At 34.7% G+C, this 12,951-nt stretch overlaps 1 protein-coding gene across 4 annotated transcripts in view; it reads left to right on the forward strand.

The window, feature by feature from the left end:
• The window catches only part of TMTC2 (transmembrane O-mannosyltransferase targeting cadherins 2), a 388,309-nt gene that overhangs the window by 192,956 nt on the left and 182,402 nt on the right, over positions 1–12,951 (forward strand). For all 4 annotated transcript variants that reach the window (XR_012493907.2, XR_012493906.2, XM_074325339.2 and 1 more), the window contains exon 3: positions 8,734–9,562. Coding sequence is in view for 2 of the 4 variants with exons in the window: in XM_074325339.2 (XP_074181440.1) it covers positions 8,734–9,562 (829 nt within the window). In the remaining 2 variants the exon portion in view is untranslated. The remainder of the gene's footprint in view (positions 1–8,733; positions 9,563–12,951) is intronic.

Below are 12,951 nucleotides of genomic sequence, written 5' to 3' on the forward strand. Positions count from 1 at the left end.
AGAATAAAAAGTAAAATTAGGGAGAATCTCTTTCAAGTATGATTAAATGAAAGAAGGATAGATGGTCATCTTCAGTTCCTTCTCTGTAATTTACGGTTTTTTAAATGTTTTAAATAAAATGTTAATTTTTACCAGTGTTAGCTAGTATCATATGTATGAATAAAGATTGTGAGGAATTTCTAATAGGCTAATAGTGGTGATTGTAACTGAAATAAGAAAAGAGAAAAAAACAACAACTGTTGTTTTTGGTGACTTTTTGCTATCAAATCAACCCAAATGTGTTAGATTATAAACTTTGGATAAATATCATGTGTCATTCATTATGTCAAATACATGAAGTATGCTTTTGACACTCTTGGGATTTTTATATAACCATACACTCCCTTGATGAAAACCTTGCTGGTAAATGATACTCTGGTCTAAAGAAAATGTAAATTTTCATCAGTGAAATTCAATCTTTAATTGATTTATTAAGCTGTTATGCGTTTATCTGGGTATGTATAGATGCTTTCTGATGGATGTTTGAACATAGCATAAAGTATTATAGTATATTATAGACTCAGCTTGAATAAATTAAAGAATTCCTTATATTCAAAAGTGCTGAATATTTCAGAACCATATTTTTTTATGTCCCTAATCTTTAAATTCTTTCCTCACAGAGACTGGGTATGTCCATCCACTGAACCTCTTTATATCTTTTGAAACACTAAATATTAAAATTATTTTGTATTGTTTGTTAATGTGGAAAAAAATTTATAATCTTATATAGAGGGTAATTATTAAGGAAACCTATTTTGTCCTTTGAAGGAAAACAAAGGAAGTACCCTGACAACTTGATTATGGCAAAACTTTGATTAATTACATGACTATGTTCTAGAAACAATTACTAATTATCCTTTAGCCATATACTCCTTCTTGTCAGGAATTCAGAAAAATATGCTTTTATATTCACGTTTTGGGATGAGTCTCCAATGAGAACTATTTTGGAAAGGCAGGCAGTTAGGAGAAATCCTATATTATTGCTATAAGGGAAGCTTATGAATTCAGTGATGAATGGTGGATACAAAATAGAAGATGCTAGATTTTTGTTATGTCTAGATAGCCTTTTCTCTCAGTTATTCTTGTAACTTACAGATACTTATTTTTATCTACTTTGTTATTACAATTCTACTATCATTGCCAAGGGATTAATTTGGAATTAAATGAGCCTTATGCTTAAGTAATTTATTTTCATTAGGTTGCCAAAAAGTGAGTCTCATGATGGTTTTAATACTGTAAGCCAGAATGTTTACATTTTTCTTTCATTGAGTCTAAAATATTCCTTTTCAGTTTCCTTTGTGCCCCACAAAATATGAGATCAGAGCACAACATTAAAGCTGCCATCATGAATATCAATTTTTCTTGAATAATGGAGAGTAGAGATGTTATAGTTGATTTTTGCTTTTTTGTCTTGTGTTATTTCTTTAGTCAAAGACTCACATAGGAGAAAATAATTCACTACAGCGCTTCTTAAAAGCATCATCACTAATTAATATGGCAGGGTCTTCTTATCAGCTTTGATTTCATATTTAGGTGAGGGGTGGGAATGATTCTGACGTTTTATCATACATTTCACATTATTTGCTGATTAATAGCTACATTCATTTATTCCATGTGTGTACTCAAAGACTGGAGATAAAATTGTCAACTATGAACATTATATTCTTAGCTGATTTCCATCCTATGATTTCCTATGTCTGAGAGTTCCAGAAAAACTCCTCTAAAATTTTGTAATTAGAAATACATAGTTTTTGTTTTTTTTCAATAAAATGGATATTAGAGCTGATTTCCCTTTTTATGTTAAAGAAGAACTTTTAAAAAGATTAAAAACATAATTTGCACTTATAGAAAAATTAGACTTTCATAAAGATATATGTCCTATATATAAAAAAAAAATTATTGAATATTGGGAACAGTGTGCTTCTCCAGGGCCCATCAGCTCCAAGTTGTCCTTCAGTCTAGTTGTGGAGGGCGCAGCTCACTGGCCCATGTGGGAATCGAACTGCAACCCTGTTGTTTAGAGCTCGCGCTCTAACCAACTGAGTCATCTGGCCGCCCCCATATTTATATCATTTTGTAAATAGTGAATTAAAACATGAAGGAACCCTGTCTATTCAATAATTGACATGAAATGTATCTGATAAGATTTTTTTTTAAGAGTTGCAATTTTCCCATTTCTAATTCTACTTTTGTAACGAAGTTGTAGTTAGGAAAATGTTCCTTCAGAACATATGACATTGCTTTTATGTATACTTTTCATGAGAGGGATGGAAACAGGCAGAAAATGTGATGTAAAGGTGACAAGGCCAATATCTGCATATGATGACAACCAAATTATTTTTAAATGGCCTTGGAGTTGTACAATAGTGTTTAATTTATGAATGAGCCTTTGTGGGGCATTGGGAGTAAGTATTTATCATAACAGGATTTAAAAGGTGTGAGATAATGATAGGTAGAAACTGACTTTTGGTGAGCATCAGCGTTAAAGAATCATTTATTTGAATACAGTCATGTGCTTCTTAACCATCTTGATACATTCTGAGAAATCTGTCATTAGGTAACTTTATTATTGCATGAACATCAAAGAGTGTACTGACACAAACCTAGATGTATAGCCCACTACACACCTAGGCTGTATGGTACAGCCTATTGTTCCTAGGCTACGAGCCTGTACAGCAGATTTATACTGTATTGAATACTAAATTCAGCACTGTATTGAATATTGTAACATAGTCATTTATTATCATTATCAAGTATTATGTGCTGTAATAATTGTGCAGTAATTTTGTATGACTGGCAGTGCAGTAGGTTTGTTTACACCAGCATCGCCACAGTATTTCAGATCCATTAAAATCTTAAGGGACTACCCTCATATATGTGGGCTGTTATTGAGTGAAAAATGGTTATGTGGCACGTGACTGTACCTACAAGTATCAGGCTCTGTATTAACCTCTGATGATTCAAAGATGTGTCAATTATTATATCCCAGATCTAAAACTGTGGTTTTGGGTCATATCATAATTTTGTATCTCAACTGAGGTACATTGTGTTTTTATCTAATTTTCTTGTGAAATTAAGAGATTTTCAAGAAAAATTAAGATAAGGATTACAAAATAATTGTAGATAGATTAATTGGGACGTGGAAAAGTATTTTCTGATGTTGAGAAATGTAACAATTATAATAACTACAGTAAATACTAAATAGAAAACTGTAGGAATTAACACAACAGCTACTTATGTGCCTTTAATCAGAATTTAGATATGCTGACATTATTTCTATATTTGTTTCAAAAATTTTTTAACCTAGAAATGTAAGTTTAAGCATACCAGATTGTCAAACGTTTTAGTTTTCTTCCAATAAAATTTGGAGGGCTGTGAATAAACAGCAACTACTCATCAATTTAAAGCCATCTTTATCTCTTATCCATCTATCCATTTCCCTCCCCTCCCTGCCCTGGAAATTTCATTATCTCATGTTTGGTGTAATTATATCTAGACTTGAAAAAAAAATGCTTTACATACATATGTATGCATTTGTGAAAAATCTGTGTTATTTTTTCCTGAATACCTGTATGACTTTATAATATGCACATTTTACAACATGATTTTTCACTGGTCATGTTACCATAGAATCAATGATTTGGTTCATTTGTCTTAAAGTATTTTTCATGTTGATACAGATGTGTGTGTGTGTGTGTGTGTGTGTGTGTGTGTGTGTGTGTGTGTAAATGTACATATATTTGCATATATATATATATATATAGTGTGTGTGAGTGCATGTGTGTATTTTTAGCGTTATAGATACAAATGATGTGGGTATGCCATGGTTTATTTCCATATTGCTGTATTGAAATTTTTAGCTTTTTTCTTATTTTTGCTTTCATAAACAATGGTGAATTAGATGTTCTTGTGTTTAAATCTAAGAGGTTTTGTTAGAGTATGTAACTAAATTCAGATTATCAAATAATAGAAGATATACATTATTAATTTTTCCTCAGTACTTTAAAATTTTCCACCAAAACTATATAATTTGTATTTTTCCTATATGTGACTATCTTGTTTCAATGCAATTTTAGTGACAGATTTTTCAAATTTTCTTTTTTTTACTTAGATTCATCTGAAATACCTTTTTACAGTTTGATTTTCGTTTTTATTAATGAATGAAATTGAGCATTTGTTCAAACATCTTTGTTGTCTTTCCCCCTGAATTTCCTGTCTATATTTTTAATCTATTTTTATTGAATTATGTGCCTTGTGTGATTTATATTTAGGAGACTATTTTTTTTTTTTTTTATGGAAAGAAATCCTGTCTTCTGTATAGTGCAACAAGACCTGAATATCTCAATCCTAAATTCTACTTATTACAAAGATCTCAGTTCCTTTGTAGCCTGACCTTCGTGACACTTAATTTATTATACTTAGAATTCACTTTGTCCCCGAGCATGGGAAAAAGCTTTATTTATATTTCATTGTAGTTTATTCATTTTGAAGGAAGAAAATATGCTTTAAAACTTCATGAAATGAAAACCATAGACCAACAGTGTTTTTAATGTCGGTACTAAGCATTAGACTTGTACAAACAAGCAATGATTCTCAACTTCCGCTCCATTAGGATACTGGTATTTTTAAAAGCTTGCAATTGATATTGATGGTTCCTTAGATCTGAAAACTGTCCTTTAAGGGACTATGATTCTACTCCTCGCAAAGTGTTTTTTTCTGGACACAATACAATACATGAAGCTCCAAGAGCACAGGATCTCTTGTCTCTGTTCTTTCAGGTGCGTATCCAGTGCACAGTAGAGTGCCTGCTACATAACAGTGGCCGTAATGAAATGTTGAATGAACTGATTATGTTTTTGTTATTAAATTGCAATCATTTTCTGATGTTCTCAATCAAAGGCTATACGCAGATAATGTTTAATTTTCCTGACTTTGAAGTCTCATCGTCTATGTATGGATTTTCACTAGTTTTAACTTAACAAGCTTACGGTGGCAACTCTCAGAACTCTCATGCCTTATCTCAGAAATACCTGTGCTGAATCAATCTGACACACCAAGCCAAGAACAAAGAAATGCTGAGGCTAATTGTACGGTCACTTGGCTCCCAGCTATGGCTCAGTAACAATTTGCTAATTTGATTTCATCCATATATCAGAGCATAGGAACTAAAATTAATAAAAAAAAAACACCTCTTCTATGCATTTTTCCTTTCACCTTATTTTTAAGGTTATTTCCACAGGATCAGTATATAAAGTTAGAAGAGAGTTTGGGTTTTATCAGAATCCTCTTTTTATACATGATATATTTTACCAAAATTATATTGGAAAGCATTAAAGCGACTTAAAGCTGTAACTTCAAATTTACGCTATTTAAAAAGTGGTTGCTAGTCATGAAGCCTGAGAACTCTTCCATTTTAAACATTTTCAAATCAATTTTCTTTTATGTATGAGTTTAATTTTCCTTTAACTTTGTCATTTATTTAGCCCTTACAGACTTCACCGTTAAGTGAGAATGAGTGTATGAGAGCATGTCATTTTGGGACTTAGTTATGTCAGTTGCTTAAATTGGAGACTATATGAAAATATTTTAAATGCAAAGTACTACATAAATTAATGCTAATGTTTTATTTTTACTTAGGCTTTTTTATTTTTGTCATTTTCTCAGTATTTAGACGTCTTACATAATATTTACCATTGAATAGTTTGTATCACTCACATCTCTATTTTGTAGTTTATTGTATTTAATATTCTTCCAGCATCATAAACGCTAGAATCATTTTTATCACATCTTTGATCTCAATGTCTTATTTTGATAACAATTTATTAAAATATAATAAATTACTAAAGAGGCTTATATTAAAAATTAATGAATAAAGTAGTTTTGCCTTTTGGCACTTCTATCTTTAGGAGTAAAATAGAATTACATAATTATTAAATCCAACTTATTTTGGGGTTTCATGACTAGCAAAGAAACCTGATTATATTTACCTCCCTGTAAAGTTCTCTTCCTGCTTTGCTTTTGTTCTTGCCTGATTGCAGCTGTTTTTGTAATGGCTTCTTCCTTTCTCTCTTTCTCTCCACTCAGTCCAACCAGAAGATATTGTTATGGAGAGGCCTTTAGTTACAATTTGGAAATGGACTTTCAGTACATATTAAAAATTGAATTGTTTTTCAAGTTCGATCTTCTTATCCATGATATCTTTTCTCATTTATGCCAAATGTTATGTTTCTCCTTTGTGTAATTCACGAATACTCAATTATGTGATGGATCCACCAAGTTATTACACTTTTAACATTTGGTTTTGTATGGCGTCATTTTTTTTTTTTTTCTATACTCAAGAAACTTTAAGACTTTTGCTGTGTAGGATTTCAGAGGAGCCAAGGTAATGGTTTGCAAAAGTTACTTTTAGATGATAAAGAGGCTTTGAATCATTTCATTTTTCTCAGAGAGACCTGAAAGTTAAACGTTGATGATGACTGAACATATTACTCTCCCTACCATTAAAAATTCTAGATAGTGTTACGAGAATTGATTTTGAGCAGAGGTCTGCTACACGTGTTTTTAAAACACTGAGACAGTTTTGTGAATTTAACATTATTATGATTTGATATTAGTGAATAATTCAATGTCCTAAAATTGTCCATAATTTCCATGTTTGTGTTTCTCATTTTCATTATTCAGATTTTTAACTTATAACCTCTTCTCCCTTTACTTCTTTATCTATAGATGTCTATATCACATTTCCTTTATCCATTTATCCATTGATATATTCTTGGGATGCTTCCATTATCTTGGCTATTGTAAATAATGTTGCAGTGAACATGGGGGTGCAGATAACTTTTGGAGATAGTGATTTCATTTCCTTCAAATAAGTACCCAGAAGTGGAATTGCTGAATCATAGGGTAGCTCTATTTATATTTTTTTGAGGACGCTTTATACTGTTTTCTATAGTGGATGTACCGATTTTCATTCCCACCAACTGTGCAGAAGGGTTCCCTTTTCTCCATATCCTTGCAACCACTTGTCACCTCTTGCTTTTTGATAATAGCCATTCTAACAGGTGTGAGGTGATATCTGGTTGTGGTTTTGATTTGTATTTCCCTGATGATTAATGATGTTGAGCATCTTTTCATGCACCTGTTGGTCCTCTTTATGTCTTTTTTTGGAAAAATGTCTATTCAGATCCTATGCCCATTTTGCAGTTGAATATGTTTCTTCTATTAAGTTGTATGAGTTCTTTATATATTTAGGTTGGTACAAAACTAACTGTGTTTTAAAGGGTTAAAAATAGTTGCAAAAAACGCAATTAATTTTGCACCAACCTACCATTTTGGCTATTAACCCCTTATCAGATACTTGATTTCAAAATATTTTCTCCATTCCACAGATTACTTTTCATTTTGTTTATGGTTTCCTTTGCTTTGATGAAGCTTTTTAGTTTAATATAATCCCACTTGTTTTTGCTTTTGTTGTCTTTTGCAGATTTTTCTTAAAATCAAATTTATCGGGGTGACAATGGTTACTAGAATTACATAGATTTCAAGTGTACAATTCTGTAATACATCATCTCTATGTAACATTGTGTGCTCACCAGTTCTCCTTACATCACCATATATTTGACCCCCTTTACCCTCTTCTACCACCCGCTGGTAACCACTGCAAATTGTTTTTCAAACTAAATATTTGATAGATCCATTGTAAGGTGCCAAGCACCATTCTGAATGTCATTGAGTATGAAAATTCTGTGCAAGGCCAGATTGTGTGCAGTACGAGATTGCATTACCAGTGAATCATTGGGGATGGGATATGGTATCCATCCCTCCCTCTCCCCCAACTGCCTCTTTAGGACTCAGGTCGTTTGAGATCAGTAAGTTCTTCTTCAGGCTGAAAGAGTCCGCCAGAACATTCTCATTAACAGTGATGCCTTTTTGCCTTCCTCTGACAACTTTCTTTCTCTTAAAATAGTAAATCAGTTCTTAAAGTCATTTTATTTTTAAAAAGTTGTCATCAACGTGAAAAATTGGGTATTCATGAAGAGTGTTAATGAATGTTTGATGTCACTGATGTCAGTGGCGGCATGGGGGTGGCAGATGAACGCTTAAGCTGTAAATTCTGCAAGGAGATCCAAGACAGTGAAATGAGGACTGGCATAGACATAGCTAAATACTGTTCCTGCCTGAGAGCCGAGCAAAGTATTGTCATACCCCATGTTTTCTGTCATGACTGCACTTTGTTTTTCCCCAGAATCTAAACTATACAATGAAAGAAGACGGTTTACTTTGTGTCATTAGGTGCCTACTATAGCCCATGCAGAATGCCAAGTACTGTATTGTTGTCGTGTTTTGACCTGATACCAATTCCAAGAGGGAAATATATTCAGCCCATTTTGTCGAGGTCAAGAACTTGAAGCTTTGGTTATTGGTACTTTAGAAAAGGAACGAGAAGAAAAGATACTCATCGAATGTTATCAAAAGTTGCATACGAAGTAGGATTCTACAGTCAATTTTTTTTCAGATTAGAATTCCCCTCCACAGGTTTAGAAGCAGATGGAAATGCAGTCATATGTTTGAGACATAGTGCTGCATTTTTAACTGTCCATTTAAGAAAGTATTTCATCTCAAAAAGTTAAGTGTTTTCATGCTGTATCGATGATCTTAATTTTTTCCCCTCTTTTTGTTTGTTTTTGTTTTCAGGGGAAGAACTTGTCTCTTTTCCTCAGCATTAGTTTGTTAACTTTCTGGGGTACTTCCCTTTTGGGTGCCCGTTTATACTGGATGGGAAACAAACCACCGAGCTTTTCCAACTCTGACAACCCAGCTGCTGATTCGGACAGCCTCCTGGCTCGCACGCTCACCTTCTTCTACCTGCCCACCAAGAACCTCTGGCTGTTGCTCTGCCCAGATACTCTCAGTTTTGATTGGTCAATGGATGCCGTGCCTCTGCTCAAAACGATTTGTGACTGGAGAAACCTACACACCGTGGCCCTCTATATTGGGCTCCTCCTCCTTGCCTACTATGGTTTGAAGAGCCCAAGCATGGAAAGAGAATGCAATGAGAAATTTGTAACCAATGGCAAGCAGAATGCCAATGGCCATAGCTGCCATTCAGATGTGGAGTGCCGGAACTCAGAGATTAAGCCCAGCTTTGCATCCAAAGTCGAGAATGGCATTAAAAATAATGTGTCCCAGAGAACACAACTTCCTTCTACGGAGAACATCGTTGTTCTGTCTTTATCTTTGTTAATCATACCCTTTGTTCCTGCCACGAACCTGTTTTTCTATGTCGGTTTTGTAATTGCAGAGCGAGTATTGTATATTCCTAGTATGGGCTTCTGCCTCCTCATTACAGTGGGTGCCAGAGCCCTTTATGTTAAAGTCCAAAAGCGGTTTCTCAAGAGCTTGATTTTTTATGCTACAGCTACTTTAATTGTTTTCTATGGACTCAAGACTGCAATCAGGAATGGAGACTGGCAGAATGAGGAAATGCTGTATAGGTCAGGGATAAAAGTAAACCCCGCTAAAGGTAATAATTTATTTTATTCTTTTGCCTAGACGGTTTACTCTTTCTGCCTTTGTGTATCTTTGCTTTTTGCCTTAAAATACAGTATTAAGGAAGATGAGGTCCTTTTGTGCAATACCTATTATCTTGCCTTCTTTTTTCACTTTTTAAGAGATGAGCAGTACAGTTCAGAGACATATCAGCGTGTTTGGAATAGGGAAGTATTATTTTCCTCTGTTCTTGGCTACACTTGTCCAGAGGAATTGGAACTGTTCTGTAAAAATATTGACTATCACAAGTTTAGAAAAATGCTTGTTTTTCACATTTTCAAATACTGCTATGGACATCGTCTCTTCCATCATGTAATAAAAGTCAGGTTATCCCACTTATATATACTTCAGCTCTTCTGTTTTCTAAGCCTCACCTGAGGAAATTCCACAAGACTAACACTGACATCTTTAACAGAGTTGGAGGTAAGGCTACCTCTGAATGTTGGAATTGTGTCTCTAGGTGTCAGTGTATACGCATGCAAGCGTGAGTCACCCTTAGCTTGGCAGAGGCTAAAATCATCAGGTGTTGCCAAGTAGTTAGCACATTCTTATTTAAGAGCTCTTAAGTCACTTGGGGAAATAAAATTTCCACTGTACAATGAGAAGATGGATCATATTTTTTACTATTGTTTTGGATTTAGAAAGTTATTTCAGCAAATCTCAGAATCGATATCCAGGGTAGAAAGTAGTCTCCTTTAGAGCATAAATGAATGGTCAAAAGCTGTTACAATGGATGTATCTGGTGTAAGCAATTAAATGGTGGTGGAAGCTAGAGAGCAATTGAATGAAAGTAAGTTTACATTTAATATATTCAGCCCATTTTGTCGAGGTCAAGAACTTGAAGCTTTGGTTATTGGTACTTTAGAAAAGGAACGAGAAGAAAAGATACTCATCGAATGTTATCAAAAGTTGCATACGAAGTAGGATTCTACAGTCAATTATTTTATACATAATATGTATATACATTATTTTTATATTTTATGCATAATATTATATTTATAATAATAGTAAATAGTGCCAAATAGTCTTGTTCTTCATAAGCCATTTTTTCAGTTATCCTTTAAATGATGTTTGATTGCATAGCATTTAAACTGGTCTTTTTCTACTTTTGCCAATACAGTTCTGTACTGGTATTCAAATACCGAAAGTATTAAACTGTTGCAATTGTATGAAATGGGCTGCGGATGAATGCCAGGGTATATATCCAAAGATCTAGACACTCCAGAAGCGACCGTGGCATTCTTATCTGATTACCAATTAAATCAAGAATTCAGTGAGCAACTACATATTTCTTTAAGCCACGGAACTAATTGTTGGTACTTACCATGCTTGATAGATTGCAGGGATTTTAATAGCAGCAGAAGCATTAAAATGGAGATTCTCATGAAAAAAATCTTCACCGTGGGGCTTCTCTAGGTAGTGAGTGCTACACAATGTATTAAATGCCAGAACCTAAATCTTGCTGTAAAATTGTTGCACACAGTTCTCACAGAATGAGTTTCAGTTAGTTTTTCTTCACTGGTAGATATAAGTATATAAAACACGTCTATGTTGCCAGCATATTTTCCCGCTGTTTGAAACAGATACATAGTAAGGAATTAAAAGAAGAAAACCTTTGCATATTATTTGCATCACGTGGTTATTCTGAGGATTTATTACATTTATTGGTTGAGTTTTAAGCTACTTACTGTAACAAAGAGCCGTGATAACAGTAGCTTAAACGATAGCTCTATTCTTTCATGTCACAGTCTAAGTATGTGTAGCCCGGAGCTGATAAGATGGCGCCATGGGTTTTCAGGATCCAGCCTCCTTCTCTTTTGTTCCCTTGCCATCTCAGTAGTGTCACCCTGTCCATATGGTCCAAAATGGCTCATTATCACATCAGCACTTCAGCTAACAGGAAGAGGGAGAGAGAGGGCAAGTGGTGGGTATAACCATTCTCTTTAAGTGCATATCACAGAAATTGCACACCCCACATTTGCTCACAGACCATTGGCCACACCTAGCTTCAAAGAAGACTGGGAAATGGTATCTCTGTTCTGGGAAGCCAAGTACCCAACCAGATTTTATTGCTCTGGAAGAAGGGAAGGGCAGGTACTCAGCTGCTAGACTGTAAGTGACAGTCTCTGTCCCAGAGTAGGCGAAAGCATTTTGTAAACTCCTAGATATTTTTCAATGTTACCTACTATGACTGTTGACAGTGATGATTATGATTTTGATTAAGTTATTTTGGTGACGTGGTTAAAATGTTTGATCATTTTTTGGTTTATTCATTCACTTGGTAAATTAATCATTAAGCATTTCCTTGGTTTGTAATATATTTCTGTGTAATCTTTATTAGTTAAATGAATAGACAGCTGACGGGTGTTATGTCTTGAGACATCGAATTCCTGATCCACTGTAATCCTGAAGACTTGACCATCTCAGTGGATGGCAACTGCACTTTTCCAGCAGCTCTGATAAACGCTTTGCAGTCAGCCATACCTCCTCTTTTTCTTTCACACCCCACGTCCATTTCATTAGCATATCCTCTCTGCTGTCTCTTCAAAAATACATCCAGAACTTGACCACTTTTTGCTACCTCCACTGTTACTACCATGGCCCAAGCCAACTTCATCTTTTATTGGGTTATTAGTGAAAGCCTGTGGCCTGATCTCCGTGCTTCTATTTTCTTATCTTTTAGCGTGCCTTGTAATGTTTTGTTGAAAGTGGCGTGATGTATCAGGAAATAGGAACTGAGGTAAATAGGCTTAGTGTGAGGTTTAATGTTAGTCTGGCTAGGCGTTGGGCTGTGTTTAATGTTTGCTGTAGTTACAGGTGCCAGAGGCTTCAGAGTTGTCTGATGTCTTCATTCTTGTCCCTCCTGTTGTCTTTGGGCTTCTCCAAGAACTGAGAGTCTGTGTTTTGCATCTCTTTCCACTGTAACCCCCTGTACTTACACTGGAGCCATATTGGTATATGGTAAAATGAGTGCGGAGTCTAGTATTCTGTTACTTTATGATTAAATCCTAGTGTTTCTGGGCTGCGAACTTCCTGAGTGTTTGTTAATTTTCCCTATCTCCCTTTCCTGTTGAAACGGTAAGGCTAGATGGGTCTGGAGTGAGACTTTCCTCCACAGCTCAAGGCTTTGGTAAGGTCTTTCCCTTGGAGAGGAGACCTTTGTTATGGAGAACGAGAAGGGCATACACTATTTCTCCTTTATCCAAGGGTTTCCTTTCCCTACTTGCAGTCACCTGTGGTGAATCTTGGTCTGAAAATATCATATGGAAAACTCCAGAAATAAACATTTCATAAGTGTTACATTGCGTGCTATTCTGAGCAGTGTGATGGAATCTTGGGCCGTCTGCTCCATCCTGCCTGAGA

The sequence above is a fragment of the Rhinolophus sinicus genome, chromosome 1 (assembly GCF_057876585.1).
Source record: "Rhinolophus sinicus isolate RSI-liver-muscle chromosome 1, RSI-T2T, whole genome shotgun sequence".
Lineage (NCBI taxonomy): Eukaryota > Metazoa > Chordata > Mammalia > Chiroptera > Rhinolophidae > Rhinolophus > Rhinolophus sinicus.